Source organism: Dunckerocampus dactyliophorus, chromosome 7, assembly GCF_027744805.1.
Source record: "Dunckerocampus dactyliophorus isolate RoL2022-P2 chromosome 7, RoL_Ddac_1.1, whole genome shotgun sequence".
Classification (NCBI taxonomy): Eukaryota; Metazoa; Chordata; class Actinopteri; order Syngnathiformes; family Syngnathidae; genus Dunckerocampus; species Dunckerocampus dactyliophorus.
In genome coordinates this window covers 15,192,288-15,214,745 of record NC_072825.1, presented here as the reverse complement: position 1 = coordinate 15,214,745, position 22,458 = coordinate 15,192,288, and the positions used below count along the sequence as shown (strand labels likewise).

At 41.5% G+C, this 22,458-nt stretch overlaps 1 protein-coding gene across 1 annotated transcript in view; it reads right to left on the bottom strand.

The window, feature by feature from the left end:
• Positions 1-22,458, bottom strand: part of ulk4 (unc-51 like kinase 4) — a 103,315-nt gene that overhangs the window by 60,032 nt on the left and 20,825 nt on the right. The window contains exon 19 of the mRNA XM_054781063.1: positions 18,997-19,080. Coding sequence (XP_054637038.1) covers positions 18,997-19,080 — 84 coding nt within the window. The remainder of the gene's footprint in view (positions 1-18,996; positions 19,081-22,458) is intronic.

Genomic DNA, 22,458 nt, shown 5'->3' with positions numbered 1-22,458 from the left:
ATTTTATAGTTATAGACACTGGGCAAAAACGGCCTGCAGGATAGAGTTCCAAGACGAAAAACACTGCTGAACAAGAAGAACATTAAGACTCGTCTCAATTTTGCCAGAAAACATCTTGATGATTCCCAAGACCTTTGGAGAAAATACTCTGCGGTCTGACAAGACAAAAGTTGAACTTTTTGGAGGGTGTGTGTCCCATTACATCTGGCGCATTTCAGAAAAAGAACATACCAACAGTAAAATATAGTGGTGGTAGTGTGATGGTCTGCGGCTGTTTTTCTGCTTCGGGAGCTGGAAGACTTGCTGTGATAAATGGAACCATGAATTCTGCTGTCTACAAAAAAAATCCTGAAGGAGAATGTCTGGCCATCTGTTTGTGACCTCAAGCTGTTATAAGCCAACCAATATACACACACATAAATATACTGTATATTCATATATATATATATATGACACCTGCAATAAGATCACTAACAGGTATTGTCAATCTGTTCACTACTACAGTTAATAGTTTCATTACCATTACCACTGACTGTTTCGATACAGTATTATCACTGTGGCTGTTGATATTATTTTGTTATTTCCACTATGGTCTTTATGACCGTTATAGACATTTGCTGATGTAGTCCTGTTGTTTGTTTGTTTGTTGTTGCTTTGTTACTGTTGTTGCAATAGTTGTTGCTAGTGTTGTTGTCTCTCTGTCTGTATTTCACCCCCTCTTGTCACTGCACTCCCCCCATCTTCTTTTCTCTTCTTCTCTGTCCCGTCCTGCTCCGGTCCGGGCCACTCCAAATTTGCATAACCATAAACATCAAATAAAGGCAAATAAAATCTATGTAACTACACAACAATACTATCTGCCCCCAATGGATGGACAGGGAAATAAATAAATAAATAAATAAATGACACAACCAGCTAAAATCCGATGCACCACAAATTTGACCCATAAATAGCAGATATTTTACATTGCTCTACCGATGCACTCACATCGCGCCTACGCACGTCCATGGTTTGATACGAACGGGTAAATCTTCCATCCCTAGTCACCACTCAATCAGGGGTTCTGGCTAGGCTGTTCTTGCCAATGTGTGGGAACAGTTTGGGGAACACTGTCAAATATTATGCGATGAACTAGAAGAGATTTTGGATGAATGGGAAAAAATTCCCACAGATACACTCCAAAATCTTATGGAGTTAAAATATTTCTCAAAAGCTTTGATAGCTGCCAAAGGACGACCAACTCAATATTATGTTCTAATTTAATTTCCTGTGAGTGAAATGGCCGGATGTCCCAAAGTGTACTTGTGTCCATATAGAACATGTACAGCGCAATAACAGTGTACAGAAGGCTTGCTTAAGCACATCTGACATTTAACAACGCCTCCATGGTAAGGCTTTGATCCATCCTTATTCAGACACAGCGTAACTGATTCAGACAACCAACCTATTAATCTAATAAAGTCCATCACATTGTGTATTAAACACAGAGGGATTACGCAGCACAACAACATAATGAATCCATTGACGCCCCTGTGGGTGCAAGCACAATGGTCTTTTCCAGCATTGCCCAGGCCGCGTGGGCCAGTTCACTAATGAGCCCACGGGGGAGAACCCACCATCTATGTGTTTAACAGACTGTAGCCTTGCCAGGAAGGACAGAGAGAAAGAGAGGGACACATGAGAAAGACAGAGAATGTGAGATATATTCTTACATTTGAAGAAGTAAGTAGCTCATGCAAGAAACCTCCTTCATTATGTTGAGAAACGAGGGAATTAATCTCATTATAATGTCTCTCAGTATGATTTCATCAGCCATGAAACTTGGGTCATCATTGCATAGTTAGAACTAACATCTCCAGAAAATGAACTTAAAAGGAATTACAAATAATTTTCTGTTCTTGTTTGCGTGCAAAATCGAGCCAAACATTAAAATGTATGGTTATGTTAAACAATGTTAAAAAATAGGACGCACCATGATGAATCCTTTTTGTCACATGACATTTGTGGCGACCCGTATGGGTAGTGCTCAAATTGTACATGGCAGAGCTCAGAGTTGTGCTGTACGTCGGACATCTACAGGGTAAACAGAACAGGAGAGAGCACAGTTCCCTGCGGTGCTCCCGTGCTGCTGGTCACAGTGTCGGACCTGCAGTTGCCCAGTCGCACGTACAGAGGTCTGCCAGTCAGGTAGTCTGTGATCCACGCCAAGAGTTGTGATCCTACTGTTTTCGGGGTTTCGCTCATCCATTACATTTTCCACGTACTCACCAGTTTGTGTTTTCGCCGAGCCTTTTTCCTCTTTTGCTTTTTGTTTGCTTTTTGCCTGCACAACTGTGAGTACCTGCACCCGCTCGTGCTGAATAAATGGCTTTTATTTGCACGCAGTCGCTGTCACTGCATACTAGGGGTCGAGCATTCAACAGCTCCAGACCAGATCATAACACCAGACAAAATTATCTTGGTACTCATTTGTGTTGCCAGCTATTTATGCAATAAAGGCTGTGTGTTGAGTCATTTTCAGTGACCAGTAAATGCTGAGGATGGTACGGTACATGGTTTTAACGTGCACAGTTCGGTCCCTTATGGGGCACAGATTTGCAATACCTTGTCTATGTGCGCGTGTGTACCTGTCCATGCTGGCAAAAAGCCCTCCCCATGACATAATGTCCCATTTCCCACACTGTACATAGTTCAAGTGAGGGACAGTCTGCCTAAAAGCAAACAATATGGCAAGGCATTCGGTGACAGAGTATATATTGGAGAATATAGGTGACAACAGCCGTGCGGCCCCGCATGTCTGTGTCGGCAATGCGCGTGGATCTCTTCAGTTACGTGCCCACCAGGCCCCCGCCTCCTAGCCCCAATGTCAAGGTCTGGTGCATCTGTTTTTGATCACTTTACCTCCATAAATGGACAAAGATGAATGCATAAGATTTGTCTTTTTTTATTTTAGAATTTTATTTATTGGATAATTACCTGCCAGTAGATTGCAATTAAATTTTCATGTTTAATTAAAAAAAACATTAATAATAAAAAAGAAAGAAAGAAAAGGAAAAATGTGGGGGAAAAAATTGTCTTTATGCACAAAAAAAACCATACCGAAACCAGATAAAAAAACGTAGCCCAAATAGCGAGGTACGGACCATACAGTAGGTTGCCTACTGTATACCATTGCACCCCTAGTAAATACTGCTATACTATATTTTAGTAAATACTGCTATACTGTACAAGCTGTACTATAATACTATATTTTTCGCCACAAAACGACAATGTTTTGTGATTAAGTTTCTCAATTATTTTCTGTCATTCCCCCACTGGGGGACAGAAATGTTTTCGTACCCCCGGATTAAAAAAAAAAAAATACTGAAAAACTGATCATATCTGTTTATTTATCTGTACTGTACAGATTGAATTCCAAACTGAAACCAGCGAAATGCAACAAAATGGAGAGCAGTGAATCATACAAGCGTATTCAAGAGTCAAACTGCATGCTGAATACGACAAATTCATCCTCCCGCATCAGTCCTCCCTGCCTTTCACGCCCCCCTGAGAGTTCCGCATGCCCACCATGGGGGCCCGCCCGACTCTTTGAGAAGCACAGGATGAAGGCTAGGCCATATCATTTTAATAAAAAATGGTTAATAAAATAACATTGCCTTTTCAAGAAACATCAGTTGTCTGCTAATTACAGTGCATTCCTAATGACTCCTAGTGAGAACAGGCTTAAAAGTTTGTTTTGTTAATAGGCTGATACTAGAACTGTTTTAAAAAGTTTTGCAAAAGCTCACATCAGCATGTGCAAACGAGTAATTAATTGTGCTTCTCCTTAATATGCATCTCCTTTGTGTAAATTGGTGTAGACAAAAAAGAGATGCACACACAGGTACCTTCAGAACAAAAAGTGGAGTATCTTGGAGGCTTCACAAGCGGTTCTAATTACCATGTCTCATTAATCCTCATTTCAAACATCTCATCCAAATTTTTGAGAATCTTCATCCTAATTAAAGTCCCTAAAACCAAAGAAAAAATAAGTTGTGGATTTTCAGGACTCCATTAATTTCAATGTGCACACTCATGAATAAAACAAAAACGTGTTTTGGCTTCTTTGTTTCTTTTTGTCTTATTTCTACTTCAAAGAGCATTTTCATCTATTTTGTCAACTAAGGACTAACTAGCTTAATAGCAAAAGGTTAGAACCAAAGCTGCCTTTGGTCTCATGGCTGACAAATAATATTTACGCAGTTTGAACACGTGCCTAATAAAGTTGGTAATGCTCAGAGAATGGACAAAAAAGTGGTGTCGATCAGTAGTACTACTGTAGATTTATATGCCAACATCTTTGCACCTGGTCTCAGCGTCTCGAGCAGAGGAAGATGCACATCACAGCAAAACCACATCACATGACTTAATACGGGATTTGTGTGTATGCCCATGCACGCACAGACGTGTGTCTGATGTGGTTTCCCCCTGTAATTACAGCCCTTTTAGAAGGCAGTGCACCTGGTTTTGAATGCGCCTCTTTGGCAGCAACATAGACACCATCTATCATCCTCAGACATCACATCTAACGCCGCTAATATCCTCAAAGAAAAGAGACAGAGGAAGGAAAGCTCACAGAGCAACAGGAAGTGGAGCAAACTGACAGATGGGGAAGATGCCAAACACACAAACGGATACAAGAGTGACATTGGCTATAAAAGGTGCAATGAAGAACAATCTGACCCAAATAAGGTTAGCTTAAACGTTCACAAACACAACAATGAGTCTGGTACAAAAGGTGACTTCACACGCCATCACGGAATGAATATTTTTCAGGATACATGGTGGAACATTAATGATGAGCATACAGTATGTTACATAGGCAGTGGCCATGAAAGGTACACAGTTTACAAAACCGTGTGATTGTGAACTATCCAGGACAGGGAGGATGCGATTGTAAAGTTGAACTTTTGTTTACTGGTACACCCCTCTCCTACAAAGTCAGCAGGGATAGGCTCCAGCTCACCTATGACCCTGAACAGGATAAGTGGTAGAAAAGGAATTAATGAATAGTAGGGATGTCAAATGATTAAATAAATTATTAAATTATTTTTTTATTAAATGTAAATGTATAAAATTTATTAAATTTTTGGATTAATCACAGTTTTTAAATTAATTAATCATGATTAATCACCATGAGCAAATATGTCTGAAACATGCCCATTTTTACTGTATTTAATGAACAGAAAGATAAACGGCAGGATAGGATTATGTATATTTGTATGTATTAACAGCTCCAAATGAACTCATTGTGTCAGTCGAGCTAAAAGATACCACACGAGTCTAAAAAAGCTATCTGTGTAACACTAGTCTCTTTTAAAAGTAACACAACATTTGAATCACACTTTAAACCGTGTTATTATGAGCAATGAGGAGTTGTGTTCAAAGACATCACGTAATTTAAAGTAAATGTACTTGTTTTCAGTGTATTCCAGCGTACGTAAACATAGCAAATTGTACATACAGTACATATTAAGAGTTATGAAGTGAGTGATAAGAATATCCACTACATGTTTTTCTTTACCGTCCTGTTTATTTACACACACACACACACACGCACATTATAAAGCCGTTTTTGTGCTGTTCGGCGTTTCCCTGAATGCATCTCCTGTTCTTGCAATGAGAATGAGGAAGTGTCGTTCCCAGGATGAACGGACTAGAGACGTGTGAGTTGGATACATACAGTGTGTGGTATTGGAGTTGTATTGCTGTTGATGTGTTCAGGTCAGAATGAAGTTACAATGTGACCATGTGACTTGTGTGGGGACGCTCCACTCTGCTTCCATCAGCCGTCATTAGCGCACGTCAAAGACGCGTGCATGCTCTGGTTCGTATGTGTTAATTACACTAAAAAAATGTACGTAATTAATGAAATGAATTAGTTACCGCTGTTAACGCGCTATTTTTGGCAGCCCTAATGAATATGATGTTGCACAGGCTGTCATATGACCTGTGTTGGTGCTTTGCTGCTGCCTTTCTGCCTATCTTGCCCTTTTGAAGCTGTGCTGTTTGGTCGCCAGACTGTTCCCTGCTCCTCGCCTGCTACCTGCTCCTCCCAATTTCATGCTTGCTGATTGTTCGCTACTTCCTGGTCTGACATGCATGTATTTGGAGTACTTTTTTGATTCCCTGATTGGCTACCTCCAACAGTGGCTTTTGATAGCATTTTGGCTATTGTGCTCCTGCTTGGTTCTCAGCAGCACTTTTTGTTAGATTCGATTTATTTCCTGCCATTTCCGTGTGTAGCAGCGTCTTTATTCATTTTTGTATTTTTCCCCGGGACTAGTTCCGGTTGTACTTTGTTGTTTCTTACTGTACATTGGTCTTTTTCTACCATTGTGGACACTTTTTATAATAAAGTTTTGTTACATGGACTGACTCCCCTCTGCATCTTAGGATACTGTATACTGGCTTTGGCCACACGTAACACAGGCAGTGGTTATGAAAGGCACCCAATTTCCCATTTTCAGCAGCATATACTGTACCAAGGCAGAGAGGGTCAAGTGATTGTATAGCTCAACTTTTTTTTTTTTTTTTTTTACAGGCATTGTACATCTTTTAACTTTTCCAATGCTTGGAGAGACGTCCTAAAGCAGCACAGGCTTTTCCAATGCGCCTTGTAATTTCATCATCAACTTCACCATATATACACATATACACACATATAACCTGCAGCTGTGTTCAAGGCCATCTACGTAAAGTGATTACAATATTCCCTTTGAGGTCACCAACTTCCATAACTTCTGTCAGTATACTGGGTTTGAATTATCTGTATTTTTACATTTGAAAACATATCAGTCATTATTGTGAGGTACCAACAATAAATTCTGGGTTTCTGAGGCTTTCCGGACATTCCAGCACTCCTTTGTTTGTCGTGGTTAATTGGTTGCAGACCCGGCCGTGATATGTGAATTTCCGCAAAGTAGGATTCCTTAATCATAAATTAAATATTTCATAGTTAATGCATAGAAAATCTGTTTATGACATTGTAAATATGGGTTTTATCATAAGATCCCTCTAGACATAAAATAACCATGTAGTCACCTTTACACTCGTATTACCCAATATAGTAAATACAATCAGAGAACATGAGCCATTTAAGACATAAATAAGACTCGTGCTCGTGTGTGTTGCAATAAATGTGTTCCGCACGTGTGGACAGGAAGTGACATCAGGGGTTCTGAGTTGGGTTTCAGCGGGAATACGGCCACGGTACCCCATGTTATTATTATGATGATGATTATGATTGTTATGATTATTATTTTATTACATGGGTAATATAAAACAAGTGTCTAATTTTTATATTACCCATGCAAGACGGCAAGTTCAACAAGTTTATTTTTGAACTTGCAGTCTGCAGTGCAGTCAACCTCTAGTACGTTATATTAATATTCAAAATAACAAAAGAAACATGTCTCAGTATGATGAAGTGCAGTTCTATACCACAGCAAATTACAAAAACAATAACAATCATTTTGATGGTTTAATACAACTTTTGTACTGGAACTCATTAGACGTGCTGCATACCTAATGATGGTTCAAATGTGGCTTCAGTCTTAATCAGCCTCGCTCTGTCCTCCTTTCCTTTGTGGGATACAGTAGTAAATCATTAATTGACTCACCACCTCTATGTGAGTATATACAGTATGCACACACAAATAGTTGTTTGAACATAGGCAGCACAAGCAGCATTTCACACTCATAAACTACTGTATTTCCTGCAGCTTGAGCTTGGCCTGAAAACCTGCCTTTCGCTCCATACAACTCCTTCCCTGCAATCCCCCCTTCACCCACTACACTGATCCTTCTTCCTCTTCTCTTCTCCTGTCACTCCCTGCCATCCCCCCACTATTCTGTCTTCCGCTGGTAAAACCACCGTGTTCTCTTTGGACGGGTGCCCTTAGAGCACAACAATCTCTCACCCTCTCTCCAGTGCTTTATTTATAAATGAGGAAAACTATCTCAACAGCTGTAGAGGGGCAGTCAGGGGTGATCTGGCAGGTCAAAGAATGCATCAAAACCACACTGCCTGGAGCGCATTTGACAAGGCCTTGGCACTGTATCTCATTGCTGTCATGTACTAAATATCGTGTGGCACTGCATTTACATTCATCACATTCAGTCATTTTCATGAGACACACTAAATATACTGGAGGCTACATCCAATGCTCACACTAATAATGAATATAAAATAATAACAAAATCCTTCATCCTAATTAGACTGGAACTCATAATAATATCCTGCATATTCACTCATGGACTACAAAATAGACACCTGCTCAGTCTAATGAGATCCAATACAATACTTCTTTTTTTGGTCATGTCACCACCAGTGATGGCAAAGAGGAAAAGTGCAATGATAACCACAACACAGGAAAAACAGTGTACTGAAACAGGAAAGAGAAAAGACTTCCTACAAAATTAATTCCATTCAAATTAATTTGATCATACACACACACACACACACACAACACCTATAAAATGTCACTAAGAGACAGTTATGCACTGCAAGCACCTTCCTGTTCTCCCGCTTCAATACTGTACATGTCAAGGGTTTTCAAAGGGTGAGCAGTTTTACTTTATTTTAGTTATATTTTCCATTTTAGTTTGAGAAATTACAACGTGGAAGTTAACCTGTGTCATGAAATTCATTGCGGAGGCTAATCTGTGTTCTGAGAAGCTTATTCAGCTACATGGGAACAGCAAAATATTCCAAACACCTCGCTGTCACGTTCTGTTGTTTGTGTTCTGGTTTATAGCCTTGTTTATGTCGGGATTGGCTCCTGTGTCATGCACGCCCTGACCCCCGTGTTTCCTCCAAACAGCTCTCTTGTCCCTCGTGAGTGTGTCTTGTTGTGAAATTAGTCTGTGTTTAGTTCCGTTTTCTGTCTTGTCCTTGTCTGAGTGTCGTTTGTAGCAACTCTGCTCCAAGATCTTATTTTCTTGCCCCTTGCATGTCCCTATGTTTGTTGTCCTGTATGTTTTGGACTTCACAAACTGGAACTTTGCATTTTTGTATTTTTTGCGTCCTGAGTTGCCTAATAGTTTTCATGAAACCCTTTTTGAGCAAAAACCTTTCCTGCGCTTGAGTCCACCATGCCTTACCCCCACACCCTGACTATGCTACTATACAACAACAGACCAAAACATACCTAGTCTGTTTCAGTACAGATCCTGATTTGCATGAAAACAAGTTACAATAAACAGTTCTGATTGATAACCACAGAGTAAGATCTTAATCCATCACTTTATGCAGACATTTTTGGGGCATAGCTGTCACAACCCACGGCAGATTGTAAAAGCAGTAGCATACTGTTAAAAACCTTAAGGTGTATTTTTGTCTTTGCGTAAAGACAACAACACATCATTAACAGTTCAATTAAACATGATGAGTTGACACCTTCCTTCAACATAAGTGAACAATAGCCACAATATTTTCAGTGCAATTCATTGCAGGGTTGAAAGGTTTACACAATACAGTACCTCAGGTAATTAAAGTGTAATATTCAAAGTTCAGTGAACTCTACACAGTAAGAGGCATACTACAGTATACCTTCCTATTTGCTGTGGTCAGCGTTTATTTATAACGTGTCTCATATGAATAATATCCAGATGAATGAATACATTTCCAAAAACAGTGATGGGCATCTCTGGATGTACAGTAATTCCTCACCACTTCACACCTCAAAAAAATATATATATATATAAATCATGCTGTTTCGTAGTTGAATAGGGCCTGTTATGGGGAAAATGGTTTCAATGATCTCATAACAAGCACAATAATACCCAATAAAAACACAAACTAATATTGCAGCTGTAACCCCACCAAGATGAAACTCAAATCTGACTTTTATGCCATAGTTCCGGTTTTCATGCCTTTATTTTGTAGTTTTTCCTGTGTTTGTTCTGTCTGGTTCTCAGTCACCTTTACTTCTTTAATCACTCGCACCTGCTGCTAATTTGTGTTCCTGATTATTTAGTTCAGCCGGTAGCATCTTTCCGTGTCTGAGCATTGAACGTGTTTGTTTGGTCCCTGTAGGCCCTGTAGGCATGGTTCACGCCGCAGGAGCGGAAGACAATGGTGAAGGGTCCTTACGGCAAGATGGTCCCCATGGAGGTAAACTCAAGAGCCGCTGCTCGCTCACCAGCCCGCTCGCAACGCGAGTGCACAACTGTCTTCACTCCAGCAATACATTCATGCGGTTCGGAGGTGCAGTCACTCCCTCCCTCCTTGACATGAAATGCCAAGGTGCTGCACCCACATGCTGTTCCTGAGCGTTGGCCCACGGCACAGCCTACTACGGGCCCTGCTCAATGTCAGCACGACTTACTGCTGCCCTCGTCATCCACATCGGTTTAGCCCCCAGGGCAACATTAAAAGGAGATGAGTTTCCACTCCTGCAACTCAGCCCCACAAGCTTCTGACGCTCCTCTGCTCAGCTCCCGGTGCTCCCGGAGCCTGCCTGCAGGTCAGAGCGGGAAGAACCGGTGACCCTCCTCCAAGCCACCGGTCACTCCTTCACTGGCAAGCCAGGATGCACAGTGCGATCCGTCTCCTGCAAGCCAGGACGCACAGCTCGCTCCTTCTGCTTCCGCGCCGACGTCGGGCACGTCAGGCAGACGAGACGTCTCCTGATTCTACTCCACGTCAGCCTGCTCCATCTTCAGTTCCTGTCCAGTTTCAGCACATGCGCGAGCCTGCTCTGTCTTAACTTCCTGTCCAGGCTCAGTCCACGCTTCAGCCTGCTCCGTCTGCAGTTCCTGTCTAGGCTCAGTCCACGCGTCAACCTGCTCCTTCTTCAGTGACTGTCCAGGCTCAGCCCATGTGTCAGCCTGCTCCGTTTTCAGTTCCTGTCCAGGTATAGCCTATGCGCCAGCCTTCCCTGTCTTCCACACGGTCATTCCTGCTTTGCCTGGAGTTCCTGTCCTGGTGTTCTCCTCAAGCCAGCATGCTCCGCCAGGAGTTTGTGCCCGGGCGCTTCCCTCACCATCCCGGCCGTCCCCCGGAGGGGTCCCGCTGGCTTCGCGGGGTCACCGTACCGGCCTTACCCCAGAGGGGTTCTGCTGGTTCCGCTGGTCTCACCTCCCCGGCCGTCCTCCGGAGGGGTTCCGCCAGCAACCCACCATCGGTCCTCCCACCACCTACCTCTTTTTTACTTTGGACTGTAGTTTGGGACCCATCCTTGGGGGGCGGGGGGTACTGTCACGCTCTGTGTTGTACTGTAGCCTGCACGACAGTTTGTTTATTTTGACTTTTATGCCTTCTTTTGTAGTTCTTCCTGTGTTTGTTCTGTTCAGTTCTTGGTCACCTTTACTTCTTTAATTACTCGCACTTGCTGGTAATTTGTGTTTCTGATTATTTAGTTCAGCCGGTGGTGTCTTTCTGTGTCTGAGCATTGAACGTGTTTGGTCCCTGCTTGCCGTACGGCTGTTGTCTGCTTTGCCTTTGTTTTGTTATATGTTCCTGCTGCAAGCTTCCATTTTTCTGCTCGACGGCTGATAAAAAATAGATAATTTTACCTGCACTGGGTCTTGACTCTGCATCCTGAGGTCATCACCAACTTATCACCATGCCACGACTTTACAATAATAATGTTACAAGCTATATTTAGAAGGTATTAAACAGGTGTTTTATGCTTTAACTATGGAAATGTTCTATTTATAAATACAAAATCCTACTTTGCAAAAATTCACTTCTCACAATTGGGTCTGGAACCAATTAACCATGATAAACGGGGGATTACTGTATAACAGAATGGTTAAAACATTTAGAATAAAACAGTGGCTGACGAACATTCTGTGATTCACTGCTTGGGAGAACAACCTTGTTGTCTTTAATATTGATTTAAGCCACAGATTCACATAGCAAGAATCAATGTCTGCCTCAGTCTCCAGCACAGCAAAACACTGCTGAAAGAAAAAACATGGTCTAAAACATGTGGCAGGAAGCACATTTGGTATTGTGTCAATATGATGCATTATCTGGGCACCTAGCCAGGTGCATTGTGTCATGAGATTGCCATTAGCAACAAATTAATTATACTGTAGGTGTGATTTGGCTGTAACCTGAGTTAATCAATCAAGGTATTATCTCTAATTCCCTGCAGGTATGAATTGTATACTGCTTGCTCATTCTGTTATCAAAACATATTGTACACAGCTTTGGGGAGAGGCTGAGACCATCTGCTCGCTGCGATCCCTAGGGTAAAGCATACATGATGTACACAATAATAACCATTGCAAAATAATGTTTTTAATCACTGCTTTGCATATTTCAGAACGGGTGCACCCCAGTGCATATGTGCTTGGAGCTATAGTGATATCATGAATTTCTCTGTACCAGGGAAGCTACACACAGAATAAGTACAGCTCTGAAGTTCAACACTCATGTCTTAACATATGCTGCACGGTTAATATCTTGAACATGTATGTTTACCCATGCCACAAATAGTGGGCTGTTAGTCAAGTTGACAAATAGTATATACAGTAAGTGCTGTTTGCAAGTCAGAATCTTCATCATGCATTACTTGTCCAAACTGTCTGTAGCAATGTAATGATTTGAGTTTGATATAATTTGTCTGGTACAGTTCTCCTTCATTAAGTACTGCAGTCTGTCCATTCATTGTGTCCTGTGTCCATTTCCATTCTATCATATAGTTACTGAGAAGGAACAAATGACACAATACGCCTTTACACATCTCGACCAGGAACGGACACACAGTTGGGTGAAAGTACCAAGTATTCGCTGGTAAAACAGGGTAGTACGGTGTACATTATAGGATATGCTCAGTTGGCAGAGGTGTATCATATTTATGGACTTTACAGTTATAGTGGTGTATGACAATTAACATTACTTGCAAGTTACTAGCCACTTTGTACAAGCTCCATCAGCCCACTTTAATAACGTATAAATGAAAACACAATGTAAATGTTATGCTAGCTGACACACAATGTTAACCCGATGTCAATAAATCTATACACACTGTGCCAGAAGTCCGAAAAAAAAACACCCCCCTTACATGAAATTATGTTGACTTAATAGTGGCATCATAGCTGCGTTTCCATTTTTCAAAACAACTACAGTAATCCCTCTTTTATCGAGGTCAACTGGTTCCAGACCTGACTGTGATAAGTGAATTTCCGCAAAGTAAGATTCCTTATTTACAGTATATGGAGTATTTTAATGGAATATTTTCATAGTTAGAGCAAAGAAAACCTGTTTCCGACTTTCTAAATACGTTATTTAACTTTAGAGTCCTCTAGACATGAAATAACTTAAAGCTTTACACTCGTATTACCCAATACAGTATATATAATATGATAAAACAAGACATATTAGACATAAATAAGACATACCAAAAGCTCACACGTTAGCACTGGGAGAGTCACATTATCAGAGAGTACAGGTACTTCCTTTTTCTTTATTATTATTATTATTATTATTATTATTATTATTATTCCGCCGTTTTTTTACGTCTAACTCCTCCTTCAATTTTCAATCAATTCACACCATTCAAGCATCAAACTATTCAACTCATTCGAGAATAGTTAGGTACCATTTTTGTTTTTTCAAAAAAGTTCCAGATTTTCCACAATTCCCCACACTTTTTTCCCCGTTGAAAATGAATGGGGAATTTTTCAAAGTTCCATATTTCTCACATTTCTCAACCAATTCGGACCACCTCCAAGACAGAATGTTCAAACCATTGGAGATTTTTTTTTTTCTGCAAAAATTTTTCGTCTACGTCATACGGTGGCCTTTTCTTTGAAGATTCCCTCAGGTGCCCCTCCTAAGATGTCTCTCACTCCTAAGCTGCACCTAGTGATGGGTCGATCATGAACGATTCGGCTCTTAGAGCCAGATCTTTGAAATAAACTAGAAGAGCCGACTCGCGTCGTTGGGAGACGATTCATTTTTCCTCGTCTTTTACTGTTACTCATGAAACCTCCAACATTTGGTGATTAGCGTTAGTGTTTAGGGTTAGGGTGGGTTAGGGTTAGGGTTAGGTGCTACGTTCATGCTAAGTGGTAGCATGCTAACGTTAGCATGTTAGCATCGTTAGCATGCTTTTCCTTCTATCCCTTTTTCCTTTTATTATTCCCTTTTTTATTTTCCTCCACCTCATTAGGCTTGGGCATTCACACGCCATCTAGTTCATTTAGCCATTTTTATGCTTGTAAATGCTTAATTTAGGCCAAAACTACAATTTGATTAAATATGCATATGTTTTGACTAGCCCGCACGGTCTAGTGGTTAGCATGTTGGCCATACAGTCACAGTCCATAGATCGGGAAGACCTGGGTTTCCATGTTAATAGGCGGCTTTAAATTGTCCATAGGTATGAATGTGAGTGTGAATGGTTGTTTGTCTATATGTGCCCTGCCATTGGCTGGTGCTCAGTCCATGGTGTACCCCGTCTGTCGCCCGAAGTCAGCTGGGATAGGCTTCAGCATACCCCCGCGACCCTAATGAGGAGAAGCGGCATAGAAAATGGATGGATGTTTTGACCAATGATAACCCGTAGTCAATCACAAAACAGCGATGATGTTAATGATGTTTTAAATTAATGTATTTTGAAAAACCGTGATAGCGTGAAGCCACAAAAGTCAAAGCGTGAAGTGGCGAGGGAAGACTGTACTGTACTTGTGTATCCATGAGAAAACAAACCTGGTGATGAGGGAGAGAGATGCATGATGGAAAGAGGTGTGATGATGCTGAGAGGAAAAAGAAAGAAAGAGAAAGACAAGTTGAGGATGGGGGTCTGGTCCCTTAGGCTGTGTGAGCACACGTACAGTATGTGTGTGTGTGTGTGTGTGTGTGTGTGTGTGTGTGTGTACTCAGCATACTCTCACAGCTCAATAACGATAAATAAGTCAACCTCCCCTCTCCTCCCTTCAACCCTTCTCTGTGCTCTTGTCACATCCCCCTCATATACCCCCTTACTCCCCTCCCAGTGGTAATGAAGCAACAGTAGGTACAAGCTGACAACTGTGCAGACCACAGTTTCATCTATATTCATTTTGCTGTGGTGGGCCACTCCAGTAAGACCCCTTGCACCTCTGAGACACAAAAAAAAATACCCATACATGTCCTTCCTTACTCCCTCTCTCAGCCTTACAATTCCCCAGTCTTATCTAACTTTTGTTTTTATTATTATTTTTTTTAATAAATAAAAAATAATAATTTAAATTTGTATGGTGTGTAAAATCTGATAAATCATCTGATGTCCCAAAATGTAACTACATGGCACTGAAATCATATAATTTATATATAATCACTAGGGATGTATGATGCCTGATACTGGTATAAAAATGCGATATCGTTAGATATCAGTAGCGTTTTTTTCCCCACTAATGAAAACGGATATTTAAAAAAATGCAGTATAGACGGACATTGTAATGTTCGCATGGCCAGGATGACACCACAGTTTGTTCACACACAGTGCAAGCCCACCTCCTTTGCGCTTTCCACAGACTCCGCTTTGACTGCCCTGAAGTCGGCTAGCTCCTCACGTTAGCATGTGGGATGCTAGCTGTTAGCCATTCAGTGAAGCGCAAATAAACTGCACTCCCTGAAGGTCTTGACGTTCTTGACAGCTCGTCGATCTTGCTCAGTAGTGAATTCACGTTTCCCATGATAATGGAAGGTACCGAAGGCTTGAATCTCCACTTTCTTGCTAGCCGCTTGACTTTCATCTTAGTCCCGGCTCTGCCGCCTCGATATCAATGACAGGAAATCACACCGATACAGGGCGTCGCTCTCATGGCATATAAAAATGTGCTTGAATAAACAAACGGAGCTGCTTGAAAGGCAGCCACTCGTGGCGGCGGTGTTAATTCTACGGTGGTGAATATATACACTCCTCATCAAAATTTGATAGAAATTGCTAGAATTAGCATTTTGCACATTTGGATCTTAATGGGGTTTTAAGAAGAACTACAATATGCAAAAACAAGAAGGGGTGACAAAAAAATTTGGAGATTATAATTTAAACCAAAAAAAACCCAATAAATAAGTTGAAATAAGTTGTTTCCCAGCTGATCAAAAGTTTAGGACTATCCTTCAAAAAATAACAAAAAACTATCCAAACCAGAACAAAAAATGTTCCCAGTAGGACTCAGTAATGAGTAGCTCCACCGTTCTTGTTAACCACTTCAAAAATGTGTTTGGGCATGTTTGATGCGAGTGTTTCCAGGAGGCTCGTGGGAACGTTGCTCCAAGTGGTGAAGATGGCTTCACCAAGGGCATCAACTGTCTGAAACTGATGGCCATTTTTATCAAATTCCCTTGCCATCCATCCCCAAATGTTCTCTATTGGATTTAAATGAGGGGAACATGCAGGATGGTCCAAAAGAGAAATGTTATTCTCCCTGAAGAAGTCCTTCATCAAGCGAGCATTGTGAACTGCAGCGTTGTCCTGTTGAAAAACCCAGCTGTTACCACACAGACGAGGGCCCTCAATCATGAGGGATGCCCGCTGCAACATCTGCACGTAAGCGTTCGCCGTTTGACGACCCTGCACCACCTGAAGCTGCAGTCGGCACCAGTAAAGCCTTAATGTGGGTTGAAGACCGCCCTATGTCTTGATGGACAGCCAATCGGATCCTCCGGCTCAGCGCAGGTGTGATTTTTTTGGGGGGGGGTCTACCGCTTGACTTTTTTGTTCCATAATGCTCAGGATCTTTCAAAAAATGTAGAATGACTGATTTACTGCACCCAACCTCTGCAGCAATGGCACACTGCGAGAGGCCTTGCTTATGCAGCTCCACAATCCCACCACGTTCAAAAAGAGAAAGCTTCTTAGCTTTAGCCGTCAGGAGGGCATGACCGTGTGAATGCCTGACAGAAAATGAACATTTGGAGCATATTTGGGCTTTTATAGCCTGTGGACTCATACTTTTGATCAGGTGATAAACAGCCTATTTCAGTTTGAGGTTTTTTGTTTAAATTACAAGCTCCAAATGTGTTTTGTCTCACCCCCCCTTCTTGTTTTTGCATATTGTAGCAAACTTTGTTTGCTATCCATCCCCAAACGTTCTCAACTGGATTTTGATCAAGTCCTTTGTCAGGTGGGCTTTGTGAACGTGAGTTGTGCTGTTGAAAAACCAAGTCATTCTCCTGTATTCCCCTGCTGTCCTCTGCAACATCTCTACAGACCCAGCTGCAATTTGACGCCCCATTGAAGAAGAACGCACCCCAGATTATGACGGAGGGCCCTCCACTGTGTCGCGCGGAAAACATCTCAGGTGGGATCTCCTTGTCATGCCAGTAACGTTGGAAGCCATAAGGACCGTCAAGGTTACATTTTTTCTCATTCGAGAATTTCTCGGGCAGGTTTGATTTGTAAAAAGTCATTGAAAATGTTTTTTGTTCTTAAAACCCATCTCTCGCAGATGCCGTCTAAGGGTTATTTGACTGCACTCAGCACCAGTAACAACCTTCATTTGGGCCAAGGATAGTCCCTTGTCTTATTGACAGCCAATTGGATCCTCCTGCCCTGAGCTGGAGGATCCGATTGGCGGTCCGTGAAGTCTTTATGGCGGTAAGTAGAAACATTTTTTGGGCCTACCACTTGACTTTTTTGTTCCGTAACCCTGAGGATCTTTTAAGAAGTTTAAAAACTCAGCAGCAATGGCGTGCTGCGAGAGGCAGGGGTCTCAAACTCGTGGCCTGCGGGCCATTTGCAGCCCACCAAATCGTATCTTGCGGCCCGCGACTAGACATCAAAGAGTAGTGTAACTGCAGCCCGCAACATCCGGGCAAGCTCAGTGTTACTTATATACTTACAAGGGCAAGTAAACACCAACACTGAGCTAACAGTGGTGTTATCACATGGACCAGGGGAGGGGTGGCCCTAGAGTCTAGAGTCTAGGGTCACCCTCCCGGTCTTACGGCGTAAGATATTAGCGTTATTGTGAGCCATGTATTGTGAATTGTATCGTATCGTGAGGTACCCTGAGATTCCCAGCCTTACTCCCAATACTTGATGCGGCCCAGCCTCACCCAGACTCTACCTCCACTGGCCCCCAGTGAAATTGAGTTTGAGACCCCTGCTTTAATGGTTGTTTGCAATAAATTGGTTCCTCAAATTTTTTTTGTCTCGCTCCCATTTCTTCTTTTTGCACTGTCAAGTTCTACTTAAAAACTCCTTAAGATCCAACAGTGCAAAATGTAAATTCTAACTATTTTTCAACTGGTCTTAACATTTTCATCAGGAGTGGATATAAAAAGTTTGGGAAAAAAAAAGCATTTTATTTTTTATTTTATTTTTTATTATTATTTTTTTATACTTTTTTTATTTAAAAAAATGATTTAAAAAAAATTTAAAAAAGAAAAAAACACATTTATGGTGACTATCTAAGAAAAAAATACTACATCCATCCCATCCAGACGTTGAAGTTTTCTCTGTGTAGTTAACAGTATAAAAGGTATTGGTCATTTTTGTTTCGCTTACAAAACAACTTTGGATTCAGCTTGATTTATTTGATTCAGTGTGAAAGACACAGATACAAGGGAGGTTATAATCAAATAATAGATGAGATGTGCAGCAGAAAAAACAACATTAAAAGGAGGGCAAAAAGAAATTAATCTCAATATTTTTGCCTATGCAATCTACTGTATACGTGTCTGGAGGGTCCTAATTGCTGCTGAGGTCAGGCTGCTGAGCAGTAAAGGGCTGTGTTTGATGCAGGTAAGTGTGTGCGTATGAGTGTGTGTGTGTGTACGTGCGTGCGTGCGTGTGTGACTGCTCTGTATGCCCTTGACTTGCAGCTGGCAAACAACGCTTTAGGCCCCCACAGCTGCCTCATCATTACTGTTCATAGGGATCCCCTGCCACATACTCACATGCGCGCGCACGCACACACACACACATACACACACACACTGAGCGAGACTTAGTCACAGCTACACCGACACAAAAACAGACACACCGAGACATACACAGAGACACTCACCCCTTCCCGCAGGCTCCTCATTAAGCCAGTGTAGGCGGCAGCGGGAACGAACCACAGGCCCTCTGGGGAGCCTCTCTTCTCCTCCTGGTAAAGAGTCATAGGAAGACATGGAGCATTGGTGAGGGGCGTGTGGGAGGTGTTGGGGTGTGGGGGATGCGGGGGCAGTTGAGGAGCAGAGTGGGAGTGAGAGGAAGGCAAAGGGATGATGTGGAGGAGATGTAAGTAAAGACATGTCAGGAAAAAGGTGAGACAGGGTCAAGTCAGTGAGGGAAAAGGATGACATCTTAATTACTTGTGGCTGTGTACAGAACTCTGTTCCCATAATGTCCATAACTTGAAAAATTCTGATTATTAAACTATTAATTTATGGCTCTGATAAAGAAATGTGCTGAACTGAGAACATGGATTGTTCGGTTTATCTAATTTGACACGGCCATGACCTGAGCAGTCAATGCATTGCTTGTTAAGATGATTGTGTGGAAATGATGAATCTTGAATGGAGTGCACTACTTGGCCGCAACCAGCAGTGGTGCTGTCAATGCAGGATCAGCTAATTAGCAGCATCAAGTAGAGAAATGTGACAACAGCTAAGGCCCATATTAATATTATTATTCAATATTATTTTGCATGAATACTACAGTACACTGAGGGAAAGGCTTCTTGAGACGTCATCTGTACTTCTGTGAAGAAGGTGTCGAACATTTCGCTCCTCATCCGAAGAGCTTTGTCAGCGAACTAATAAGTGCTGGTAGCCTAGGCCCTGAATACAGTAATAGTGGGCGGAATTGGTGTGCCAACACCCTCCTTCTATTGGTTCCTTACACTAAGCTTGGGCGGAGTAGTGGTATAATCCTCTCCTGCTATTAGCACCTCCGATAAAAGGGAAGTGTCGCTCCCTGAGTTGGGTATGAACGACTCTGATACTGGCTCGTTAGCATCTATTGTTCTGGCTCGGCCCTGGCTTCACCTCATTTGCAAGGCTAACTACAGTAACTGCAAGACTTACTGTATTTAAGGCCTAGGCTACCAGCACTTATTAGTTCGCTGGTGAAGCTCTTCGGATGAGGAGCGAAACGTTCGACACCTTCTTCACAGAAGTACAGATGACGTTTCAAGAAGCCTTTCCCTCGATGGACAACTCCTGTACAACTGAGAGCCTACACAGACGCACTACAGTACACTGGCAGAGTGAATTGTTGTTTGTCTATATGTTCCCTGTGATTGGCTGGTGACCAGTCCAGCGTGTACCCCGCCTCTTGCCCAAACTCAGCTGGGACCGGCTTCAGCGTACCCCCATGACCCTAGTGGGCATAAGAGGCATAGAAAATGGATGGATAGGCTGGAGCCTATCCCAGCTGACTTTGGGCGAGAGGCAGGGTACACCCTGGACTGGTCGCCAGCCAATCACAGAGCAGGATTATTCGGTATATTGGTATTGGGGATGCTCCGATCAAGGTTTTATGCTGCCGATTTGGATATCGATCATCCATGAATGAGATCGGCCGATACCGATCACATGGATTAAGTGTACATTTTTTTATGATAAGTGCTATTGGCCAGGGGCGCCGTTCCAATTCCAACAATTCCAAGGGCTCCTGGCAAATAGGTACATATTAAACGTATTATATTGTATGGAACACTCTCCCCCCCATGCAAAAACGGCCACCACAATTGAAAGCTTTAAGTCTCGTCTTAAACCCACTTTTTTTCCTCTGGCTTTTAACTCGGCGTGAATCGTGCGGTCCTCTGTGTCTTTTTTATTATTTAGTTTTAATAGTTTTATTTATTTTAGTTTTTTATTTACTTATTTTTTTCCCCTACTTTGTGGATTTTTTGCGTTTATTGTTTTTACTTCTTGTTTTAAATATTTTACTATTTTTATTTGCTCTTTTAGTTTTTACTGTAGTAATTTTTACTTTTACTTATTTATGGTTTTGCTAGTCTGTGCAGCACTTTAGAAACAGTGTTTATAAAACGTGCTATATAAACAAAGTGGATTGGATTGGATATATTAATATTATATGAATATATATTAATTATATTAATGTTATATTCATATTAAACGTTTGTGTGAAACAAGTTTTGTATTATTTGAGACAAACGTGAATTTAATTTGATGCATTTTTTGGAGTAATACGAATTCATGGGAAATAAACTGTTCAATAATTACTTTGTAGCTTAACATAACTAAATTAACACAATAAAGTAATACAAAAAATATCTTTATTAAATAGAAATCTGTCCTGCTCAACTTAAAACAGAATAAATTCAGTGTCCGGGTTGCAGTGGTCTCCAACGTTCATCATTATTAGAGCTGTTAACCGTTTGTGTTTTATTTATTAATGGCAACATTTAAATTGTACACTACTTTATTTACCAAGCAGATCTCCACTCAAACAGTGTGACCATCGTCTATTTTGTGCTCATCATATAAAGGCATAAAGTCTGAATTCAATAGTTATAACAAAAAATGACTAAAAGTTGAGGCAAATATTCTTTGACCCTTTGTGCGTTACTCAAAATCAGCTGGTGAGGTAGAAGAGCCCTGTGATAGTAATCACCATCATAAGGCTGGACACACTGTGTGTTTGTGTTCATTAAACACCCACACACAAATAGTGTTTTGAGGGCAAGACATAATTAGTATAATGACAACAACATCGTAAAGTTGTTCAGTGACACTTGAAAAAGTTAGTACGTACCCCAGGAATGTGATATCCACTTATGGCTTCCCCGTGGGACAAAAACAAGCTCCGAACCAACCGCATTGCTTGTTTGTTTTAAAAACAAAATGTCACTGTTTTAAAAAGTCACATTTGGAGTCCGAAGACCAGAAGCTAGGCGGATAACGCTAGGTAGCTAGCTGCCACCAATGTAAAGAACAGCCAGTGACAGCTAGGCAAAGCGTGTAAACACAGATGCAAGAATAGTCGACCGAAGACAGGCTTGGTAAGGGAGTGATCTAAGATGCTATGAGACGTGTCATTTTGTTGGCAACCGTACGTGACGCAGCAGACAAGTAGTATTTGGCGCCGCACGCCAATCGGTTTATGTGATCGGCTTTAAAAGGCGTTTATTGGCATACGCCAGTCACATGATTTTTTTACGGAAATCGGCCGATATTGATCAGTGGCCTATCGATCGGAGCATGCCTAATTGGTATATTTAATGACCTTTGTTGAATCTGATCAAATACTGTAGGGCAGCGTCTGGACTAGAAAATATGCAAATGCAGTGGAGAAGCCAATGTGCTTACATTTTAACCTGCAGAGGCATTTTCAGGCAAAACATAAAAATTTTGACGGCCCATCTGGTTGTTTTGGATACACGCACACAGAAATTAAAGACTTTGGAAGACCACTACGAGCAAAGCCATATTATCCTCTTTCGGTCCTGCTCTGTGATGCTACTTTCTTTTGCAATTTTAATTTACTCCACATACGGCTGTGATGGTTTGATGAT